Consider the following 25,876-nt stretch of genomic DNA (forward strand, 5'->3'; position numbering starts at 1 on the left):
GCAACTGAAATGAGAGTTATATTTCTGACATTGCTTGAATTCTGAACACCCATTCAGCTTGTGGCCTGCCATAAAGTCCCAAAAGGTTCACCCAACTGCCAGCATTTAATCTGTGTAAAACACATGAAATCCTAGACGCACAGCAAGTCTTTTTAGCTTCTAAAAGAGATGAGGGTTTTAAGAGAATTGACAACCTGAAATGCTCTCTTCTGGTCTTGAACTAAATCCATCTGCGTTTGATTTCCATTTCTCACTTCCAGCATTTATTATAAGATCCATTTTAATTGATTAGTTTAATATGCCCTCATAGTTTAGGTACATCCTTATGATTGAAATATACTGCAGTTCGCTATCGGGAAAACACAACTTTTTTCATAACTTAACGTTCAAAAGGGAGTTAGATAAATATTGGACAAAGCACATGCACTTCATATCACTGTTGAGCATTTGAAGAGTCTACATAAAAATTCACCCCTCTACTACCCTCAAGCTCATGATAATTATTTGTTATGTTTTAGCAAATACTTGACAGATTGTTTACCCACATTTTGAATGCTGTCTTATGTTGAAGAGAAACCTGAAGAAACAAATCCTGTCAGTCTTTTCTCAAAAGAAAACTACTCTCAATAGTTCTTGCCAATTTATAGTCACGCTAAATATTTGATTTCCAGTCCCTGGCCAAGTCCACTGATCACAGCCAAGCAAGTGATGGATGCTCAATAATTGGCATGCCAGGAGCAGGGATGTCAAAGCATCATGGCAAAAACTGTGACGTTCCTAGCAAACTCCTGCTACAATTTGACAGGCAGATCAGGAAAGGCTAGGATCAGAAAGAAATATACAGCATTTTGAGATACTTAAAAATCCCAAAAGATGGGATAAACAATCACAAGGTTAGACAGTGCTTGTGGAGAATGGAGGGGGCAGACTAACATTTCAGGTCAATGGTCCTTTGTCAGAAGCAAATGGTTATCAAACTCAAATATTAACTGAGTTATCTTTAACTCTTCAAGAGAGGGGAAAGCCAGTCACAATTATCTAACTTCCATGGTTGGATGGTCCATCAGCTTCACAGTTCATATTAGGAGTTGCTGCTTGGGCAAGGTAATGGAGCAGTATATCCTGGCACGGACAGAACAAGGAGAGGAAAAAAGAATTTCACAGTATCTACAGCACAGAAACCAGGCATTTGGTCCAACTGGCCAATACTAGCTTATACTCTAGACAGTCTATATCTCACTATGACAGTATAACCTTTGATTTCATTCTACTTCACGTATTGATCGAGTTTCTCCTTAAATGCATCTAAAATAATTTCATCAACCACTTCATATTATCACAGATTTCTCAATCTCACTACTCGCAGGGTAAAGCAGTTTCTCCTGAAGTCATTCTTCAATTTATTGGTTATTATGTTAGAAATATGGCCTGTAGTTTTGGTGTCAGATCACACATTGAAACATCAACTGTACATCTACCCTATCAAACCCTACTATGCCTTTCCTAATAACTCAGCAAAGAAATCAGGTGCAACTATGTCTGGACAGGAAACAATTGCAAAACCCGTGAAATGATATACACATACTAATATTCCCCCTCCGCCATTAAATCCAACCATTGCATGTATGATATATATTGTAAAACACCACCATAATTCAGGGTGCAGAAAGTTCTTCAATCTAATGGCGGAGTTTAACTACTTACCTATCAGCAGTGTTCCTGGCAGTGGAGCATGATTGTTGTGCAGCTCATGGACCACTGATCTTGTGTCTTTCAGTCACTACCCTAAATCTCAGCTCCCCAGTTTCTTGGGCATAACAGTTTCTCATGAGTTGCGCAGTTATGTGCTATTAGTTAACAAGATATTAAAAATGTATTTAACTTCCCAACCATTGAGTCATGACATTCTGTTGAAAACTATTTATTTCGGATGAGCTAGATCGTCAAATCCTCTTTGATAATATCACAGTCTCCCACATAACTGAAAGCATTATGACATACTGTGCAGCAAAGTTAATTTCATATTTGAATTGATGCCAACATCTGAAAACACTGGAAAGGATCTGAAAGCAGGGAAAGGAAGAGAAGAATAATACTAGTTATATTACAAAACCTAACGTGCTATAGAGTGACGCCTCTCAAAGGCATTGATAAATCCTCAGTGATCAGTCTTTGGCTCCTTCCAACCCATTTGATGTTGGCCTTCATCACAATCATCTAAAAGTACATCAGGCTCCAATCTCATCATTTGTCTCGACTGCTCGAATGCTTTTGTGATGATACACTGCATGTCAAGAGATTCAATCCATCATGAGCTGCAATTTCCACCTATTAAATATTGGGAGGATTAAAGCCAGTGCCTTCGACCTAAGTGATGAATTCTGTCGCATTACCACCGATTCCAACCCAGCAATCCACCCATCACTAACACTGGAAGAACCAGACTATTCTCAACTTGAATGTCTTATTTAACCCACAAGTGAGATTTGAATCCCATATCTTCGCCATTGCCAGACTGCCTCATCCCATTTTTCCAGTATAACCCTCCTGACATCTTAACCCACACCCTACCTCAGCTCATCTGCTGGTAAAAGCACAAGAACAGGAAGGGACCAGGCTAACACTCCACAGAAGAGGGAGAGAGAGACAGAACATTCTTACATCTGAGCGTGGGGTGGGAAGGAGAGTGCAGGCTGGCCACCAGTCACCAATGAGGAGTTACTCAGCAATTCAACAAAAAAGCTCATAAATTTGCTCACATGGTCTTCCTGTTGCAGCAGCAACACACTGTCCTTGCCATGTTCCCAACACAGTGCCATTCATCAATTTTTTTTTTTTTTACTATTTATTTACAGATAAAAATAACAATCTGCTCCTAACTATGAACACGTGACATAAAGATTAACTTAAGCTCTGGAAACTACAAACAACTGGGCCACATTTCTTAGGAGCCAAGCGGATAACGCACAAGTAAAATCACACAAATTCTCTCAATAACACAAGTATTTGATTTTAGATTTTCAGCTATTATTTTTGACGTGAAGAAATTCTTGATATGGGCTGGAAACTCAGGTTCATAAATTTCAAAGGTTTATCAATGTTCCCACCAAATTGCTAGGGGGAATATGGTTTGCTTGGTTTTCCAACAGCCTGGAAGGTCACACACAGACCTTGCTCATGGTTGAACACCTTGCTCCATAGCTGTGCAAATAGTTTCATGCTACTGCATGTTTTTTTAAAAACTGACCATGTGAAAAAAATAATTTTTAATGGGGACACTTGGCTTTCCACACTATATGGGTTTAGATGGATATGGGGTAAAAACAATAACTGCAGATGCTGGAAACCAGATTCTGGATCAGTGGTGCTGGAAGAGCACAGCAATTCAGGCAGCATCCAACAAGCAGCGAAATCAACGTTTTGGGCAAAAGCCCTTCATCAGGAGATGGATATGGGTCAACTGCTGGCAAATGGATCGAGATCAGTTTTGGATATCTAATCTAAATTGCCCGTAGTGTTAGGTAAGGGGTAAATGTAGGGGTATGGGTGGGTTGCGCTTCGGCGGGTCGGTGTGGACTTGTTGGGCCGAAGGGCCTGTTTCCACACTGTAATGTAATCTAATGTCATCTAATCTAATCTAAATGCAGACGAGTTGATCCGAAGGGTCTTTTTCCGGGCGGTGTAACACTATGATTCTATTTATTTCCTAACATTCTTCAAAACAAAACAATGCTAACAATACAGAAATGTATGACTTCTTCAACTAAATAGTTGCTCACCAGGTCATCCTGAAAACACCAGTAGCAGTAACACAAGATCTGATCTGTCTACATCTAAGACCCTTTTGAAAACTATCACAATCCTGTGAGTTGTTACCTGTAGCATATCTTCATTCTTCATGAAACTCTTGATTTACAGTCATAAGCATGGATGTAATTTACCATAACATCAGTAATAATGAAGTTGATAGAACAGACTAGTTTACAGTGAGTTCAACTGGATGCAACTACACAACGACTGACACAGACTTTGCAGCACTTAACGCACCATGTGTATTTTAAATGATCTATCTTGATTCATGCAATTACCTGGAAAATACAAAAATTTTTACATTCTTTAAAGTAGAATGTGGATGAAGCAAATTGATGATTGAAGCTGCCAACACATCCATACAAAAGGTAAAACATTTGCAGCAATCTTCAGCCAGAGCAAGTGGATGATCCAGCTCGTTCCCCCAAGTGGTCTCCAGCATTACTGCCGCCAGTATTCAGCTAAGTCAATCCACGCCACCTGATATGAAGAAATGGTCAAAGGCACTGGATATTACAAAGATTACAGACCCTGACAACATTCAGCAATAGTACCGAAGACTTGTGCTCCAAAACTTGCCACTGTCCTTGTCAAACTCTTCCAGCTGATGCAACGCTGGCATCTACCTGATAGCGTGGATATTTGCCCAGCTTTGACCATTACGCAAAAAGCAAGACAAATCCAACCTGGTCAATTACCACCCCATCAGTCTACTCTCGGTCATCAATAATGTGATGGAAGGTATTATCAAGTGTTATCAAACAGTACCTGCTCGGTGATGCCCAGTTTGGGTTCTGCCAGCGCCTCTCAGCACCCAACCTCATCACAGCCTTGATCAAACATGGACAATAGAGGTGAACTCCAGAGGTGGGATGGAAGTGATAACCCTTGACATCAAGGCTGCATTTGACCAAATGTGGCAACAAGGAGCCCTAGAAAAACTAGAATCAATGCGTAGCAGGGGCAAACCCCTGAATGGCTGGAGTTACACCTGGCATGTTGGAAGATGGTTGTGGTTGTTGGAGATCAGTTATCTCAGCTCCAGGATATCTCTGTACGAGTTCCTCAGTGTAGTGTCTGAGGCCCAACCATCTCTAACAGCTTCATCAATGACCTTCCGTCCATTATATCGTTGGAAATGGGGTTGTCTGCCGATGATTGCACAATGTTCAGCACCATTCGTGACTCCTCAGAGACTGAAACAGTCCATGTTCAAATGCAGCAAAACTTGGACAATGTCCAGACTCAGATGACATATGGCAAGTAACATTTGCACCACACAATGCCAGGCAATGACTATCTCCAATAGGAGACAGTCTAACTATCACCCCTTGATATTCAATGGCGTTACCATCACTGAATTCCCCACTATCACCATCCAGGGGTTACCACTGACCAGAAACTGCACTCTCCACATAAAATGGAGAGTGGTCAGAAGCTAGAAATGGTGCAGCAGATAACTCACTGCCTGACTCCTTAAATCCTGTTCACCATGTACAAGGCACAACTCCGGAGTGTGACAGATTACTCCCCCACTTGCTTGGATGGGTGCAGCTCCAACAACTCTCAACAAGCTTGATACAATCCAGGACAAAATAGCTACTTCCTCTATCACTGACATTCAGTAACTGCAGTATGTACCAGCTACAAGATGCACTACAAAAATTGAAAGATCCTCAGACAGCACCTTCCAAACCATGACCACGTGAATCCAAAAGGACAGGGATAGCAGATATTTGGGAACACCAAGTTGCCCTCCAAGCCATCCCGACCCACAGACCACAATCAGTGAGAACAGGCAACAGCAACTCTTCCATGACAATCCTCAACACTGGTACTCCACAAGGAAGCATTATCAGCCCTTTTTACGCTCCTTGTACTCATGTGTGGCCAAATTTCATCCTCTTTCCACCTAAAAGTTTGCTGACAATACCATGGTAGTAGGCCGGATCTCAGAAATATATGAGACAGAAGAGAGATAGAGTGCTTGGTAGCATGGTGTAAAGACAACAACCTCTCCTTCAACATGAGCAGAACAAAACTACTCATCGACTTCAGGAAGCAAGGTAGAGAATATGCCAGTATATACATCAATGGAGCTAAAGCGGAGATGGTTCACAGTGTCATGTTCCTAGGAGTGAAATCACCAACGTGTCCTGGTTCACCTATGTTGATATGATGGTTAAAAAAACATAACAACGCCTCTACTTCCTCAGGAGGTTAAGGAAATTCAGCATGGCTGTGAAGATATCAACTTTTATAGATGCACCATAGAAAATATTCTATCGGGATGCATCCTGGCTTGGTATAGCAATTGCTCTGCCCAGGACCTCAAGAATCTACTGGTCATACTGTTATAACGTGTGTTTTGTCAACACAAATTCGCTGTAGCATGATTGATGAATTGGGGACACTGTTTCTACAGTGCAAACTTTTAAAATGTGTGTTGGCTGTAATTTGATCATAGCGCCAACACTTTAAGCACTGTTTCTAAAGTGCATTTCTTCTATAATATGAGCTTGTATAAGAACACAACCATCACGTTATAGAAGGACTGACAGTACAGACAATTGTGAACACAGCCTAGTCCATCACGTAAGTCAACCTTCCATCCATTGACTCCATCTATATCGTTAGTTGCCTTGGAAAGGCAGCCAACATAATCAAAGATCCTCTTCCATTCCAGTTATAATCTCTTCCAACCTCTTCCATCAGGCAGAAGATACAAAAGCTTAAACACGTACCAATAGATTTAAGACCACCTACTTCCCCGCTGTTGAGAGACTTCTTAATTGACCTCTCAAATTTTAAACTTAATGTTGACCTCACTCTTTGTGCACCTTCTCTGCAGCCTCAACATTGTATTCCTCGCCCTGTTATATTATCCTTATGCACTCTGCATGGTATTATCTGCCTGTACTATAAGCCAAACAAAAAAACTTTACACTATACCTCAGTACATGCGGCAATAATAAATCAAATCAAAATCAAATTCACAGTTGCTGGGTCAAAATCCTGGAATTCCCTTCCAAAGGGCATTGTAGGCTAAACCAAAACACATAGGCTTTAGCAGTTCAAGAAGGCAACTCAAAAGCACCTTCTCAAGAGCAACTAGGTACAGAAAATAAGCAAGTAACACCTATGTCTCATGAGTGAATAAAATAAATTGGTTAAATTGTCCAGTGGTTTGTTTCTTCCTCATTCTAGTGTGAAGAGTAGAAAAGATTTTGTATCTTCCAGGTAGCTGCACATACACCACTACATTATAACTTATCTGGTTGACTTTACATTAAACAACACGATACCATTTCACAGTCCCTTCATTCTCTGAAATATTCATGTGATCACTTTCAAATCACACGGAGAAATGTGACATTGAATTTGGCAATAAATCACAATGTGGTAGAATGCAAACGTTCCCTCAGGAAATGATATCCTAAGTACCACAATACAAACAAATCAAAAGTTCCTTAAAAGTGGCTGAAATTACAAAATTAAGGGCATTGGCAATGCTCACCTTTAAGATCATCTTGAACAATACTGACTCTAATACCCTCAAATTGATCTATGGCACTCAGTGGAAGTGTCTCCTTCTGTAAATTTTTCACTTCAATTGGAAAGAGGGAAATAATTGCAAACAATGAAATTCTGAGCTGTCTTGTGGACTCTGGCACGAATGGTCAAAAAGACAAAAGTTTTGTTTTTATTTCTTGAAGAATTTAAGTTTCTTTGGAGCAGTCAATTTAAGCAATGAACATCTGTCACAGTAATTATCTTACTGCTGCCAAAGCAAGCTCAACTTCAGAACTAAATTAATTATTAACCACCAAAGATAAATGAAACATATCTTCACATAATGAATTGAACAGCCAGTCTTCATAAAGCTGACAAGTGTAAAAAAATCATGATCAGAGGACAATCCAAATATGCTTTTAAGAGGTTTCACTAATTTAGGTCTTTTGTCAGGTCCACTCTGGTGCCCATGCCTTCTGCTGCTTCCACCTTGAGTCCTGAAATCTCTCTTTTTCTTATTCATTCATAGGTTGAAGGCTTTGTTAGCTAGGCCAGCAATTATTGTCCACCCCTAATTGGCCAGAGGGCAGTTAAGAGTCAACCACATTTCTGTGGGTCTGGAGTCACAAGTAAGCTAGGCCAGGTAAAGATGGCAGTTTTCCATCGCTAAAAGACATCTGTGAAGCAGGTAGGTTTTTCCCAATGATAGACAATAAATTCCTGGTCAACAGGACTCTTAATTCCAGACTTATATTGAATTCAGATTTAATCACTTAACTGAGGAAAGGTCACTGGACACAAAACATTAACTCTTGATTTCTCTTCATAGACGCTGCTGAGTTTGCCCGGCGATTTGTGTTTTGGTTTCTGATTTACAGCATCCACAGTTCTTTCTGTTTTCAAGCAAATTATGCTTCTTCGGAAGAGCTCTCCTGTTTCTGTTCTGAGAATACTACAAACGTTTGGTATGAGAAAACGTTTGGTTTTCAACTATTATCCAATTCCTTTTCGAATATTACTTTTCAATGAGCTTCTACTTTTCCTTCTGGCATTGTACTGCAGATAAACATTTCCTTCCAGTGTAATTGCCTTGTCAATGATCTTAAATATATGCCCTCCTGTTACTGACCCTCCAGCCACTGTTGTCATCAAGGGAACTGAACAAAATGTTGTCAAGGAATTTTACTATTTGGGAAAGTAATCTCATTTGATACCACCATAGGAAAGGAAGTGGGTAATAGGGTTTCAAAATTAAACAGCACATTTAGCAATCTCTACAAGCTAGTTTGGAATAACCACAGCCTTGAACCAGGCACCAAGCTCCAAACGTATCAAACTGTAGTCTTCACCAGCCTTTCTGTATGGAGTGAATCGCGTGTCCTGTACTGTTATCATGTACACTCTAGATTATCCTTTCACTGTTACTGACTGCGGGTGAATCTGACAGTCAGATAAACCTGATGAGCTAGCGGCACGCCAGCAACTGATAAAAACAAATTTCCTAAAATCTTTGTGTGTGAAAAAAATGCCGAGACAGAACTGAATCAATCACATATTTACTGTGGATACAAATGCAGGTCAGAGGCTGGAAATCTGTGATGAATAACTCAACTCCTGAATCACAAGAGGTCTTTTCACTGCCTTCAGGCATACGATGGGATATACACCATTTGCCTGTTGAGTGCAGCTCCAAATAATACTGAAGTAGCATAATGCCAACCAGCATAAAGTATCCTTATTGACTGGCACTCCATCCACCAACTTGAGCATTCACTCTTGGATGCAGTGCTTAGTGTGTGTACCATCAACAGGATACAATGCAATAATTCAACCCCACTCATACCTGTGACTGCCACTATCTAAGGGCCAAGAGCAGCAGGGATAAAGGAACACCACCAGCTCCAAATCATAAACGATCCTGAAAAATACCATTGCTTCATCTATGCTGGATCAAAATCCTGGCACCTCCCTCCCCTACATCATTGGGGTGCTAGCATCATCACACAAGCTGCAGCAGTTCTAGATGATGGCTCACCACCACCTTTTGAGGAGAAATTAACAATAGCTAACAAATATCAGCAAAAGCAAATCCCACAAATGAACAAAACTGTTCATAAACAACAATTTATCTACTATACAAAACATTTTTCATACAAATTATATAGTGGTACACAAACTTGTGTGGCTGTGATGGATTAAGGCGAACTGAAGCTTAGTATTTGTTCAAAGAAGCATGTATTGGATGTATCAGCTCTCTTCTCTTTGATCTCAGGTTGCACATCTATATGATGAGTTTGCAAAGCGGAATGCTGCCCAAGGACAACATGCCAAAAATTTGTATATTAAAAATTTCAGGAGAAGTTACATTTTTCATTTCATCAGACCTCCAGAAGTTAAGAACAATTCTGGTTGGCAATTGTACAATTATTCAGAACTGAGAATGAGCAACTGACGGTGATCTTATTATACCATGTCAAAATATATCTTCCGCCAAAACACACAAACACACTCCCAAACTTGGAGTACTTTACTAGAAGCTTGTATGTATAGTTTCCACGTGTTTGTTTTCAGAAAATGACAGGATATCTGGACAGAACATAAAAGACAAAGACCAAAGAATCTAATAAAACATCCAAATGCTGTAGATATTGGAAATCTGAAATGAAAACAGAAAATGCTGGAAACACTCAACAAGTTTGACAGCACCCGTGGAGGTGAAAAGTCATTGATCTAAATATTAACTGTTTCTCTGTATACAGAGGGGCCTGGCCTACTGCACATTTCCAGTATTTTCTGTTTACATTTCAAAATAATCCTGCAGTCTTATTTTTTGGTAACCTCACTAACTGCCGTAATCCTAATAGATCAATGGCAAAGTGATACAGATCATATCGGATTTCTGGGAGAACTGTTGAAAAGAAATTAAAATTGCAATGCATTCTTCGCTACTAAAGGTGCAACCCAAGTCACAAAACTATCCTATTAACTCCATAAGATTTTAACGATAGCATTTAATGTCAAGTCATTAGCACGAACCGAACCTTCTCTTTTCAGTAAATCTGCTTGCAAGCATTTATGTGAACAGTAATCTAAAGGTTATCGTACTAGACTTGCTAACGCTTCAGAGGTTGTAAACTCAAGTCCAAACAAGCAAGTTGTGAAATGGATTCAAGCTATCGAGTAAATCTGGCCATGACAACTGCAATTCTATTTAACAGCTGTTCTCTTGCATTATTTGCAGAAAATAGTGGCAGTTAATAATAAAAATGGAATTGAGTGTTTAGAAATTAAATGCTGATGAGTCTATCAAGCTTGTCAATAGTATGGATATAAACAAATGTTCAGAAATTCACAAATCGATTTGAGATCGGAGGATAAAATTTAGAAATATGTATGAATAAAATTAAATCACAAGAACAGATGCCACAAACACAGCAAACTAGACTGTCCATTTGTGAGTTCATGCGATGTCATAATTTGTACTCAGATGTGGATTAACCTCTAAAATTTGGGTTATGATCTCACTTGTGTGAGAAAAGGTGGCAATGTACATTTTGGAAAGATTTGCTAATAAATTGAAATTTCCAGCAACCACACACTGCAGTGCAATGCAGAGTGCCTAGCCATCCCAATAAAGCTGGAGAATTTAACAAGAATACAGGCTGACTAGTTGTGGTTTACAGAGCTCAATTGTAAACAACTGATAACGATTCTTCACAAGCGGTTCTGAACTCTTCAGAAAAGACTCAATTCTGAAGAAGGATCACTAGTCTTGAAACATTAACTATTTTCTCTCTCCAGATGTTGCCTAACCGATTGTGTTTCTCCAGCAATTTTCTGTTTTTGTTTCAAATCTTCAGCATTTGCAGTTCTTTGTTTCATGTAAACAAGCGATGCCCTAGTGAAAGACTGCAAACCGCTGAAACTTTGATGCTTCAGTGAAGACCCCTTGATTATGCACATTCCAGATAGCCAAAAATTCATAGCCTATTCGAGAGTGTAGAAGTGGCCTAACCAGTTAACTGAAAATGGAACTAGGAACAAACCTTCTACAATTCATATGCAGCACTATTTTCTTACTCACCTGATAAGCTTTGTTGATCTGTGTAGCTGCCCAAGATGCATACTTCATGTTGTCCTTTTTCATTTTAGCATTAGCTTTAGGGTTAGACGCAATATGACTTGCAGACTGTAAAGGAAAATGCAAAAGAAGAAAAATCAACTTCTGATGGGGTGCTAACCACACAAAATAGTATTTTCCATTCTTACTGTATTAGGGTACACCTTAGAACAAGGTAAGGATTTGCATGGATTTTACCTCTGAGTACCTCAAACTTTCACTGGCAAACAGAAACAACATAAAACAGCAGCATGAAGAATCTACTATATTGAACAGCATCAGCTGAACGAAAACAAAATGTGCATTAGCCTAGAGAAATAAATGAAGGTGGCACATCATGATAGATTGCTCTTCAGAGCAGGTAATCACAAGATTAAAGGGAGTTTAACAGGTTTAAAATTAGAGAATATTTAGCAAACGTTATCATCAGCAGGAGTTTGGTAACTGCAGGACACGGATTTGAGACAAGAGGAGAGTTCTTTTTTTCTTTTAAAATAAATCATTGTGATTTGGGATTAACTGCCTGAAAGCATAATGGAAGCATTCAACAGTAATGCCCAAAATTCGATGATTAGTTGAAAAAGGGAAAAAACATTGCACAGCTATGGGGAAAGAACTGGGGAATGGAGCTAATCAGATAGCCTGTTCAAAAAGCTAGCACAGATATATTGGGTCAAGTAGTTCCTACTATACTGCATCACTATCATTCATGAGTCAGAGTTACAATGATGATAAATAAATAGTAATCTAACTTCGCCAGTGAGCCATGATTTGGAGGTGCCGGTGTTGAACTGGACTGGACAGGACAAGGTTAAAAATCACACAACACCAGGTTATAGTCCAACAGGTTTATCTGGAAGCACTAGCTTTCAAAGCTTTTGTCACAACCACCTGAAGAAGCAGCGCTTCGAAAGCTAATGCTTCCAAATAAATCTGCTGGACTATAACCTGGTGTTGTATGATTGTTAACTATCTCCAGTGAGTTAATTACATGATATTACTGGCAGAAATTCCCTCAGCTTACCATGTAAAGCCCAAACAAAGAACGCATGTTTCTGTTGTTTAGTTTCAGGGACTGAGAAAAATACTTCCGAGAGATTTCCAGGTTTTCCAGTCCACCTTGGGTATATTTCACCTGTAAGACACAGAAGTTTATAAGAATAGAATAAATACTGGATTTCATGCAGTATTCTTGTTTTACACTTCATCTCACTTTATGCATATAACCTTCTATCACATTTTCTCACATATGTTTAGCTAATGTTCTCTTAATAAGGCCATATGGTAACAAGTTCCATATTGTAATCACACCATCATCTAAATAAATCACTCATGAATTTCTTATTGGAATTAGTAGTGACTATCTAATCTAAAGTATGGATGTTATTGCTGACAGCTGAAGTTTTTGTATTTTTTTCATACTCAGTCTTAGCATTTCTTTGTCTTTCACATTATGAGTTGGCTACTTTCTCAACCCAAAAATTCACATAACTATAGCCTCACAAAGCACAGCATAAGTTCCATATTTTGATACAATCATAGAAAGAAAAAACACACAATCAATCTGATATTATATCTCTAAAGCTTTCTAGTTATGATAAAGATCATCAAAACGAAACATTAACTGCTTCTCTCTCCACAAATGCATCTGGGCCACAAGTATTTTGAGAATTACCATTTTTAAAAAATCTTTCTGAAATTAGTTACTATCCTCCTCGTCATTTACTTCAATTTTGAGTTTCATGTTACCAGCAAGTTCTGATGCTTAAATGTGACAGGCGACTGGTGTGTGGCAAAACTCGACAAAAATATTAATTAGTTATTACCACACGCTGTTTGTGCAAATTTCCTGTAGTATTTCCTACATTACAACAGTGATTGCATTCCATAAGTTCTTAATGGCTGCAAAGTGTCACGGGATGCCCTGAAATCATGAAAAGCACTTTATAAGTGTGTCTGTGTGGGTTTCCTCCGGGTGCTCCGGTTTCCTCCCACAATCCAAAGACGTGCAGGTCAGGTGAAATGGCCAAGCGAAATTGCCCATTGTGTTAGGTGCATTAGGGGTAAATATAGGGTAGGGGAATGGGTCTGGGTGGGTTACTCTTCGGAGGGTCAGTGTGGACTTGTTGAGCCAAAGGGTTTGTTTCCATACTGGAAGGAATCTAATCTAAATGCATGCCAGTCTTCCTTTCTATTGGGGAAAAACACCGTATTGCTATAACACCATTCGTGAAATCAGGATATCCTAATGCTCATTACAATTGTAATGTTTTAGTTTCGGAAACACAAGATAATTTATACACTGCAAGCTTCAGTAAACATCAATGTGATCTTGACCATATAATCTTTGTTTTGTAATGTTGTTTGAGGGAATAATATTTGCCAGAACACTGTGGAGAAATCCTGCACTTTTGAAAAATTGTCACGAGGACCCATACTCTCCCTTTCACAGATCAATTTATAGCCATTTTATACCCCTCTTTCTCTTTCACCATCATTAACAACCCCTTTGTCTTTGTATTAGGCCCCAACACCATCTGTTCCTTTCACCCTTCCTCTGCCTCTGTCAAAAGTATATAAAAACTTTCAGCATCTTTCAGTTCTGAAGATAATTCTGGACTTGAAGTATTAATTGTTTCTCTCATCACAGATGCTGCTATGCCTGCTGAGTTTCTCCAGCATTCTCTGTGCTTGTTACCATAGGATCTTTTACAACTACTTCAGAGCACATATGCAGCCTGGGATGAATGTCAGCGCCTCTAATAGCACAGTGCATCCTCAGTACGACACTGAAGTGGCAGACTGGATTATCTGCTCAAGTATTTTGTGTGGGATTTGACTCTCAAGTTTCTGGCTCAGAATAAGAGTGCAATCTTAGCCACAACTAACACATATCCCTCTTACATTTGTCAAGGTTGTGAAACAGAAAGAGATCAGATTTATCCCATGACATTCCATGGTTCTCTTCCTCTCCTACCTCTGCATAGTGTTGACAGTACAAATGATTATGAGGGTTAGTCATCATAAGTTCCTCTAAGCAAAATGCTGCTTTTCCATAACTGTGGAAAGACGACAAAAACAAGAGTCAATTTCATTTCGAATCTAGTTCACATTGCAACCAGTTTGTGCCAGTTATTTTATGTTCTAGATATTTCCACAAATATACATTGTGGTTTTGAAATTCACTGTAATTCAAAAGGCTTGTAAAATAATGAAGGTTTCCATCTGCTGAGATTGTGACCAGCAATGTGTTTTGAGCAGACTTACTAGACTGCAACACCATAATGCCTTGTATGATACAACACTTAATAAAATCTAGCGTTTACTGGTATATTGGAAAAATTAAGTTATGCTTTAGTCTTAAAGGAAGTTTTGTGCTATATTCATTACCAATCGCACAGCACCTTTCAACTGTTTATAACACTCCTGGACCATTAACTTGATGGATCCATCAAATTGCATCCTACTCTCTATTTAGGAGTGAAAGGGCTATAAAAGCCTGTCATTTATAATTTGCAATGTGACTTTGGTCTAAAACAACTTTAAGCCTTTTCCATTCCCCCAAAACATAAAAGAAAAATTAAAAACTAAGTAGTTAATAGCTTTTCATCAGTTAGGGACATACAAGAAAATGGAGTAAAAGTGTAATACTGAATTTCAGCTACCAATCAGCCATGATTTAGTTCAATGGCAGAGTAAATCGGAGGACCTGAGTGGTCTTGCCCATTTCTGTTCTTTCATGCCTCTGCGATTAATGACAGCCATGAGATCGTTTAAACGACGTAAGTTAATTTCACCATATCAAAGCAATGGTTAAAATCACAAACCTTTTAAGACTCATCAGCTGTTGCCCGCCTCAGATTTCAACATGGAAAGTACCGTTTACAGCATCACAGTCCACAGTATGAACTGCTCACCACTGAAAATGACCAGTCATAAAATGCTGGAAGCCATTTGTTTGGCTAATCATTTCATTAGCCCACTGGCCAACTAAGTCACCTCCAACATTTCTGTCAGTCTGCTGAAATAAACTGTGCACACTGCAAATCACTGAGCTACAGCAGTGGGAAACAACATACAAAGCACACCACAACAGATGAAGGAAGAAATGCTTTAATGATCAACTCATGGCTGAGCATTGACAGAAAACTAAATATAATTTCACAACTTAAATTTAAAATCAAGCCCCTAATTACTTATTTGATCTCCAGACATGTTAAAAAAACTTTTGGAATACTGGCTTGCAATCTTCATTTAATTTGTGCGTTCAATATAATTATCCTTTATGATTCCTTCTGTTGCTCTGTGATGTTTTCTCTTGCTCTGTAATGTTTAGTTACTTCTAATTAAATTCAACTTTGTACTCCATGAAGTCAGTGACCGGTTTGCAAATTATGCACCTTTTCCTTTATACTGTAATTAATACTGAGTTTATTAAAATATTAATTATTGCCCTAGTAATTTTTCAAATGGATAACGGAACAAATAGAAAAACAAAATCAAGTTCCTATGGTGCCTGAAGTAAAAGTGAACCAGCAACAAACTGCAGGAACGGAGAGGAGACACCAGCCTCAATCAAGAGCAAGGGCAACAGGACATTTTAAAAATGTTCTTTCATGGGATGCTAGCATCACTCAGAGACCATTACAACAGCTGTTTCTTGAATTTCTGCAGTCCATAGTGTGTAGGTGTACCCACAATGCAGTTAAGGAGTGAATTCCAGGATTATAGCGAGTGAAGCTGCAATTGTTGGATCTGTACTGCAAGACAGGGTAGATAGAAAGAAACCTTTCCCATGGTGAGGGTGTCTAAGACATTGGGAGATAATCGTAAAATAGGAGCCAGTCTATTCAGCTTGTTGAAGCTTTAATTATTCAGTCTATAACCAAACCCTCGAATGAATTATTTCAAGAACCAAATTTTACAAAAGGTGAGTTAACCACAGTCCCTTGTTATGTGAAAACTGCATTCACAATTTCAAATTTTATGATGTCTGGCTATTTTTTTCCTGTTTAAATATGTGTAAGTAACAATATACACCCTGTTTTTTAAAAAAAAAGCAGATTGAATGGTTTTATTGTAGGTCATTAAGTAATTCATTGCTTGGAATTATGTCATTCAATCAAAAGCTGGCAAACAACGCTACATTAAGGTCACTGAGTTTGATATTTGAGGTACTTGAATATAAGTAGAGTATATGACCTGTACATGATAAACACAGTTCCTTCAAGATTGATTTGCTCTTTTCAGAAATAAACATAAATAAATCTAAAATACTTTCTACATCACATGTGCAGTTGGCATCCTTTTATTTCAAGTTTGCAATGTCTATCAATTAAGTTGCACCATTCTACTCCTCCTTGACTTGGGTGGAAGGGGAAGAGGAGATTTTTTTTTTCCCCCCAGTGGAAAGCCAATGCTATGAGCTCTTATTCAAATTACAGCTTGACAAATTGTTGTATTAATTTCTCTTCAAAAACCCTACATATTACAGTTTCTCCAAGGAGACCAAATCCAACAGAGCACTGACCTACAAGTAATCCTTTGTGCAAGTTCTGCCTGTGAGGCCAAAATAAGGTTAACACTTGCACTAATTGCAAACAGGGAATCATCTGTAGAGACAAACAGTTTTTCCAAATAAAACTACCGTTTGAAATATTTCTACCAGGAATAATGGGGGGTTCAAATGCCAAGTACTAAATTAAAGATTCCGGTATCATTTCTCATATCCAGAAATGTTAATAAGGTTAATTTACTTAATAATCCAAATATGGTTAATAAATGGCCACGTATTCTTCATTTGTTTCATCCTAAAATTAAACAATTACCAGACATTCCTCAGAGGCAGATCTCTCTCATGGCCTACAGTGGCACTTTCATGAGCATAGGGGCTCAAACCTAAAGAACTATTCTAACTGCTCCTTTCAGATTTCATAATGAGGTGGTTTGGCTACATTTACACCTCTTGCTCTTGAAGGCTGATGAAAATGTAAGGATTGTTGGAATCGCATAGAAACCTAACAATGTTTGGACTGCACTATGGTCTTGAAAGTTAATTTACACTGAAATTCAGATCAGGTTTCAAATAATGGGAATCAAAATTGCCATCAGCTGCACAAACATAAGATTTTGTACATTCTTAAATTGAAGCTTATGAAAGTCCAAGAATGTTGTTCCCATTCATCAGAGTTTATTTTGGTGAGAAGGCTTGAATAACCATGTCACAAATTCCTTGAAGGTGCTATGTGACTTCAATCATACAGCTACTGACCCCCAGAGGTGTGATGTCAAATTCTGGTTTGCGTTTAGGCAAGAATATTCACTCCTGGCAAAGGCAGGCTGCACGCCAGTCTGGAAATTCGCCAGATAAATTAACATGGCTGTGTCATCGACGAATCCATGACGCTGGTGAAAGGAAACTCCGGGAGCGGTCATAGCTGGACCGTGTGTCTGCTCTTCAGCTCCACATCATCCAAGTCACAAAGAGATTCTGTAACAATCCCAGTGCTATCTTAAAATGTGATCTAACATCATATGGAATATAACATCTAAAAATCCCAGTTGGTCGTGGATTTAAATGGTCCAGAACGTTCCAACTTAGCTCAGTAGTAAAATTCACTTCCAATTATTAAGCCAGGTTGAAAGCATTGGTCGACATCCACTACACTATATTAGATGTCATCAAAAATTCAGCACAATCATTGGTAAATATTCAATTATAGCATGGTTAGAGTTTGGCAGATGCATCATAGGAAAGGAAATACTGGCCTCTAATTTCTTTCATGTTTATACAACTGTTTTGCTGAGAAACTAGTCAAAAGAAACTTTCATGATCAAAAAGAAATTGTTTTGGAAAGCAACAAGAAATTGTTTTGAAAAGCAATTTTGATCATCAGACCTCGAGAATATTGTTTAAAAGTTAGTGTAAAGGGATATGACAAAACAACCGTATGCAACGTTTTCCACGACTACAATTTAGAAATAACCTTTTCTTTCTTTTTTCTCCTTTCTTTTCCTCAAACAGATGCTGAAGACACCCATTCGACTTGCTAACTCATCACCATCTAATGGGTATTTGAGTTTGGCATAGTTTGTTTCTTGGCTATATTGTGAAAGGGAAGGAATGAGGTGACAGAATCTAGGAGTCTGTATAGAAAAAAATTGTGACAAAAGTGACATGGGCTTTTTAGAAAGGGGTGGAAAATGCCGTGATATTAAAAGACTTATTAAGCTTGAACCTAATCCTCTCACATTGGGATTTCCTTTTTCCACTGCCACAACAAATGCAGCTAACAAAACCATAAATATCCAATAAACAGTTTTTGTGCTATGACTGGGATTCCTAGGCCAGCTGCTTTTTCACCCTGACAACAGACTGCAGAGTCTGAACTCCTAATTCTCATCCCTTAACAATAATATGGCATGGATGTGACAGAAACCAAATGATTTTTCCATCACCCTCGCGCCACAGCCTATTCTCCTAGCAACATAGCCACCGGCGAGGATATGGAAGTGCTTTCTTCTCCCACAAGTGAGGGGGGCTTACAGTTAAATCCTATTAAAGTCTGATTCCACGAAACAAACAAGCAATGTTCAATCTTGCCCCAGGAGACCTTGGCATTTTGTGAACCATTGTGATCCTCTTGGAACCTCAATAGGTCATGCTGTCTACTCTTGTGATAAAATGAAGCGCAGTAACTTGTAAAAGAAACACAGCACATTTCAAACAGATAACATACTTACTCATGCTCGTTGATGTAAAGCTCTGCTAGTTCGTGCCAAGCCTCTTGGTCTCCAACAAACCTGAAGATAAGAGAACAGGTACTTTTTGAACGAGTGTATGAGGGAAAGAGGGGTGGTTTGAATTAGAATGCAAATTCCCTTTTAATTAAAAATGGTTTATCACAGGGCATAGCTCAATCCCCTTGTAAAACACTCACTGTTCCAGATACTCATTCAGTTCTCTGATGGCTTCAGTGGTTTTCCCGAGGGCTTTAAGAATGGCAATCTTGCGCTTCCGTGCTGCCTGTGGATTGACATTAATGGAGGATTATGGTCTCATAATTCCTCAAGTGTTTGCAAAGAAGGTAATTTGACTGTGCAAATTATTATCTCAAAGCCAGAAAATTCCATTGCAGAGTGATTGCATGACTAGAGTTTATCGACATCCCCCTGTGAATTCAAAACCTGCCAGTACAATCATACTGCGCTTTGCTTCTGGTGCAAACAATGCATGCATCATTTCATCCTGATAAATGATTTTACTGCTTTCCATAAGGGCAGAATAGCAGGATCCCTGAATCTGTACCCATCAGATGTTTACTGTCATTCACAGGATTTGTCTTCTTAAGGATAAACTGTATTGAAGGATTAAAGCACCTACTGCGTTACCTCCTTGTCAGCTAAACAATCTTTCTAACAGCAGTTCAGATGGATTTTCTTTTGCCGTGGTTTTCTTGACATAAGACACAGCAGTAAATAAGAGACTCTTTACAGGTATAACAACACACACCTTCACTAAAGGAGGGTCAGAAACATAGCGCGCCAACTCCAAATGAGCATATGTAAAAAGTTAAAACGATGCTTAAAAGCTATTCTTTAGGGCTCAATGGTAGTCAATACTTGAAGGCATTCAACCAATGTAGTATAAAGCTAGCTGGACCAGAAGGTCTCAGATTTAATTCTTTGTCAGTCAAATGTTAGTCAATTTTAGATGTAGTCAAACATGGATTGGTGGCTGTGGAGGAGTGGAGTTGGATGGCATGTATAGTCGTTGCTCATTGACAGTGCACGAGAGTGAATATGACAGAGACTGCAACACTGTCCATGGCAATCTGCCTTTGCACACTCACCACCCAGGATCATGCAAGAATGATACTTGCTCAAAGAATCAGAAACCAGAACCCATGGAACAGGGTTTAATGGCAAGACCCCCAAGGGTGAAACAGCAACCAAGGTGAGGCAACAGACAGAACAAGGCCCATGGATAAAGCTTCACTCATGGCACCAGACCAAAAGCAAGATAGCAACCATGGAGCTAAACGCTAGGATGAGGCAAGATTATCTGGAGCAGAAGAATTATGGAGAAGTGAAATCTCTTCCTGATTAAGTAGACAAAGCAACACTTGAAGGAGATTCAAATCAAGAGGAAGTATATACCATGCTATATATTTACAAGATTCAAATTCATGGCGTCTTAGTGTGAAATTCTAAGATCTAGCGTTTCCCCGTTGGGTCAACTCACTAACTGCAAGTTCCATTACTAGCAGTGGACTTTCAGGAGGTCTCACACCTCTGGAAAGTCTCCTAAACCACAAGGAAGTTTGAAGCCAACAGCTAATGACATTCTTTTCCAGGACAGGGCTGTTAAGTTATATTTCTACATGTCTGTTTTCTGCAAAAAGTACTCCAAGGTTCCCTTTTTACATCTAACTTCAATCTGTAGTGCCGTATCTTAGCATTTTTGAAAAAAAAAGGACTAACAAAGCTTAATTATATTGCTAATCCTTTCCCACACAGCTGATATTTATAAGGTCAACCACAAACTTGCCTTCTATCCAACAATAGCTATCATGGCACCTTTCTGTGTTTAAAATCATCTCCGGATTCTTCCTAGTTCTATTGTAAAATATATAACAGAAGGAACAAGTATTGTCCATCATGACATTTAAATGACTTATGTAATAAAGCTGTTGTATGAGAAAAAGATTTGTAGGTTTCATTAAGCATTCTTAATATGTTGCGACTGACGTATCTTCTCTTAGTGGGTCATGAGCTCAGGGCCTCAGCAAAGCAGGCTTACACTTTCTTTGTCCTCACTGGAGTTCAGACTTAGACAGATATAACTTGAATTATCTCAATTGTGTTCCATCCTTGCAATAAACAAACACAAACACTTGCATCCCAGTTTATGCTCCAAATTTGTATTACAGCCATTCAAGCTGTGGTTTCCTTGGCCTTAAGTGTTCTGAACTACACTTTAAAAGTCTGGTTGATTTTGTTTGCCTGAGTAAAGCTTACACAGATATTTCCATCTCTGATTAAGTGCTAACTTTAAAATTACAGCAGGGTAAATGGAAGCCTTCTACAGGAAATGCTGCAACAACCCAGAAATGGGACAGTGATGAGAGAATGATAAGATTAAAAACATAAAAATAAAAGATTCAGATGCAAGTTATTTAAAATAAATTACTCCATTATAAATTGCTCAAAAGCTCTTCCTTAGCTATTTAGCTCCTGGAACCTTTTGGACATTATCTTCCTCACTTTCAATGCATTTGTCCCAAGAGATTCAAAAAATACCTGATTATATTTAAATTAATTGTGTCCATACAGACAGCTCCAACCTTGGCCATAACACTTCTAAACTTAACCCAAAAAACTGAAATAATTTATTTATAATCTAACTGAAGGATCTAAAACAAAAATCCTCAGCCAATTAGGTGATTAAAAATATACCTTTCAATAAACCCAATCATTTGCACTCAAGTATTAATTGGAATTTTTTGATTTAACATTTTACGTTCATCTTCCTTATGTGAGCATCACTGACAACATTGGCATTAATTGCCATTACCGCGATTGTCCTTGAAAAGAAGGGAACAAAAAAATGTTGGTTCACTCAATCTTACCCAGTGCTGAGATAGTCCTCCTTATATTTACTGCTATCCCCACAGCCAACACACACAGATAATCAAGATTCAGGAAGTGAAAGGGTACCAACACTGTCACCAAGCTATCTTTTGCACATTGTATGCCTCATTGGAAGCTCCCCTATGAAGATATAGTCACTATGTAAGCTTGCAAGTTGACCCAAAGGCCTACAGTTCTCTGTGAAAAGAAATGCTTGCAACATCTAGATCATTGATCAAAGTGAAGAGATCATTGATCAAAGCTGAACATTGATGTTCACAGGGCCCAATGAGTGACCAGCCGACCAGCCAGCCACCCCCCCCCCCCACAGCCTCCATCATAAATAACTACCTTTAAACAGCCAATTTCTTATCTAAAGATTTGGCAGAGGGGTTGGAAGCTTGGCAGAAAATTCATTTAGGAAGGAATCCAAGTTGGCAATGCTCAAAATAAACATTTCAAATAATTGGAAGGTAGCAGAAACAAAGGTTCACCATCAGTGTCAAATTCTGGAAAAAGATTGAGAAGGCAAAAATAAAGGCACTATTTAAATTCAGACAGCATTCATAATGTCGATGAACTGACAGCACAAATAGAGATACAGTATACGGGTATGAAATAAATGCCACATGGAGACAGTAAGGTGACCAAATCTGGGAATGTGAGGTGGTGTTTTTAATAAAAGCTGTGGAATCAGTTTAGATGGAACTAAGAAACAGCAAGGAACCCGGTCTCTGGTGTGACTTCATTACAAGCCACCAAAAAAAGTTGTGTTGATGTAGAGCAGAGTACAAATCAGAAAATTGGAAGTGCATGTGTAAGAGTAACAGAGTAACATGCAGCACTTCAATCTATGTTGAGGCTGAGCACATCCAAGTGGCACTAATGCTCTGGAGGACAAACTCCTGACACATACACAAATAACATGGTTTTCTAGAACAGTACGTTGAGGAATTAACTCCACAATGTAGGGCAATGTAGGATTTTAGATCTAGCATTGAGCATTAAGGGGAAATTAATCTTGTTGCAAAAGAGCCTCTAGGAAAGAGTAATCATAATATTATGGAACTTTAGATTAAGTTTAAAATTACAGTAAATTGATCTGAAGCTTGGGTCAAAATCTAAACAAAACAATCTATGAAACTATAAGAGCAAGTTAGCTACAACAGATTGAGTAACTACTTTAAATTACTGCAACATTGCAGTATTTACAGAACAGTTAGTTTAGAACAAATATACATTCCTTTGAGGCATTAAAAAACCAAGAGAAATAGTGATCTAACCATGGTTAACAACACAAGTTTAAGATTGTATTAAATCTAAGGAGAGGGCTTACAAATTTGCCAAAAAATAAAGCAAGCCTAACAACTGGAAGCATTTTAGAATCCTGAAGAGGTGGAACAAGCACCTAATAAAGAAAAGGAAAATATATGAAAATCAACTCATCAAAAACACAAACTATGAAAGTTTCTAGAGCTACGTTAAAAAAAAGGAAAGATTAGCAAACAAATACAGGGCAATTACAGGAACAGGCAGGAGACTTTATCAAGGAAAATAAGAAAAAGCCATAAAAACTGTGCAAAGATTTGTGTCCGATTTCTCCGAGGAAATAACGAAGTACTTGTTAAAATACCAGAGAACCAAGGGATTAGTAAGTATGGAGAACTGAAAGAAATTGGTCACAGTAAAAAGTACTGGAGAATTTAATGGAACAGTGTGGTTAATCCCCTTTTTCTGATTATCTACACCCTAGTTAATTGAAAGGTCTTTGGAAATAGTGGATGCATCGATTACTATTTTCCAAAATTCCACAGATGCTGTAACAGATGCAGATTGGGAGATTGAAAACGTTACCTCACTCTTTAAAGAGGAAACAGGGAATTCTAGATCTGTTAGCCTGTAGAAGAAAATATTCTGGAATTTATTATAAAGGTTGTGATAACTGAAGACCTGTAGAATAGTGGTGGGATTGGGCAGAGTCAGCTGCATTCATGAAAAGGAAGCCATGTTTGACAAATCTGTTGTCGTTTTTCTTCAGATGTAACTCGCAGAACGTGCATTGGATTTTCAGTAGGAGTTTTAATAAGGACCCACATAAGAGGTTAGCAAACAAAATTACAGCACATAGGTTTGAAGGAAAAGATTTTAGCATGGTTTCACAATCTATTGGTTTCAGAAGAGAACAGGAATAAAGGGGTTATTCGCAGGTTGATAGCCAGTGACCAGTAGTGTGTCCAAGAATCAGAGCTTGATGCCCCAGTTATTCACAATCCATATCAATAATTTGGGAGGCAGGAACCAAACAATGTCTCCATGTTTGCTGATGTTACAAGACTAAGTCGAAGTGAGGGCTCGGAGGAGGATTCAGAGGAAATTAAACAGACTAACTGCTCGGGCAAGAACATTACGAGAAATATAATACAAAAAAATGTGTAGTTATCCACTCTGGTAGGAAAAACACATGAAGAAAGATGAGGAAGTGTCGATTTTCAAAGGGATTTGGGTGTTTTTATTCACAAATCACTGAAAGCCAACATATAGGTACAGAAAGCAATTATGAAGACGCATAGCTTCTTGACCTTTATTGCAACAGGATTTGACTGCAGGAATAAAGATGTCTTGGTGAAATTGTATAGAACATTGCTGAGACTGCAATGTTCTATACAAAACCTGAAGAAGGGCTTATGCCCGAAACGTCGATTCTCCTGTTCCCTGGATGCTGCCTGACCTGCTGCGCTTTTCCAGCAACACATTTTCAGCACCATATGTATGGTGTATATTTTTGGCAATTTTCCCCAAGGAAAGATATACTTGCCATGGGGACAGGGTGTGCAAAAACATCTTCACCAGGCTGATCTCCAGGGATAGTGGGATTGTTCAATGAGGATACTGAGCCTTTATTCTCTAGAATTTAGAAAAATGAGAAGTGTTGTCATGAAAGCATATAATGTTCTGCCAGGGATAGGGAGGAAAAATGCAGAAAGGATACTTCTCCAGGCTGGGGTGCTTATAACTAGGGTACACAGCCTCTGATTAAAGGAGGTCATTGAGGTGAGAAATGAAATGCTTTGTTAGCTTTCTTATAGGAGCTTGTCAAACTACCTTTGAATGTTTAGATACACAATGTCAACCAAAACTGCGACTACAACAACCATGTCAATCGACCTGGCTAATCAGGACCCTCTGCTCCAGAAAACCTGCCACGATTCCCAAATAGTCTCAGAGTCATAGAGATGTACAGCATGGAAACAGACCCTTTGGTCCAACCTGTCCATGCCGACCTGATATCCCAACCCAATCTAGTCCCACCTGCCAGCACCCGGCCCATATCCCTCCAAACCCTTCCTATTCATATACCCATCCAAATGCCTCTTAAATGTTGCAATTGTACCAGTCTCCACCACATCCTCTGGCAGCTTATTCCATACACGTACCACCCTCTGCGTGAAAAAGTTGCCCCTCAGGTTTCTTTTATATTTTTTCCCCTCTCACCCTAAACCTATGTTCTCTACTTTGGACTCCCCGATCCCAGGGAAAAGACTTTGTCTATTTATCCTATCCATGCCCCTCGTAATTTTGTAAATGTCTATAAGGTCACCCCTCAGCCTCCAACGCTCCAGGGAAAACAGCACCAGCCTGTTCACCCTCTTTCTATAGCTCAAATCCTCCAACCCTGACAACATCCTTGTAAATCTTTTCTGAACCCTTTCAAGTTTCACAACATCTTTCCGATAGGATGGAGACTAGAACTGCATGCAATATTCCAACGTGGCCTAACCAATGTCCTGTACATCCGCAACA

At 38.8% G+C, this 25,876-nt stretch overlaps 1 protein-coding gene across 1 annotated transcript in view; it reads right to left on the reverse strand.

Annotated features, from left to right (window-relative positions):
• Positions 1–25,876, reverse strand: part of emc2 (ER membrane protein complex subunit 2) — a 115,498-nt gene that overhangs the window by 18,046 nt on the left and 71,576 nt on the right. Inside the window, exons 6-10 of the mRNA XM_043688741.1 lie at positions 19,384–19,469; positions 19,187–19,246; positions 14,421–14,502; positions 12,468–12,578; positions 11,408–11,512 (exon numbers count right to left, since the gene is read on the reverse strand). Of these exons, the coding sequence (XP_043544676.1) occupies positions 11,408–11,512; positions 12,468–12,578; positions 14,421–14,502; positions 19,187–19,246; positions 19,384–19,469 (444 nt within the window). The remainder of the gene's footprint in view (positions 1–11,407; positions 11,513–12,467; positions 12,579–14,420; positions 14,503–19,186; positions 19,247–19,383; positions 19,470–25,876) is intronic.

The sequence above is a fragment of the Chiloscyllium plagiosum genome, chromosome 4, assembly GCF_004010195.1.
Source record: "Chiloscyllium plagiosum isolate BGI_BamShark_2017 chromosome 4, ASM401019v2, whole genome shotgun sequence".
Lineage (NCBI taxonomy): Eukaryota > Metazoa > Chordata > Chondrichthyes > Orectolobiformes > Hemiscylliidae > Chiloscyllium > Chiloscyllium plagiosum.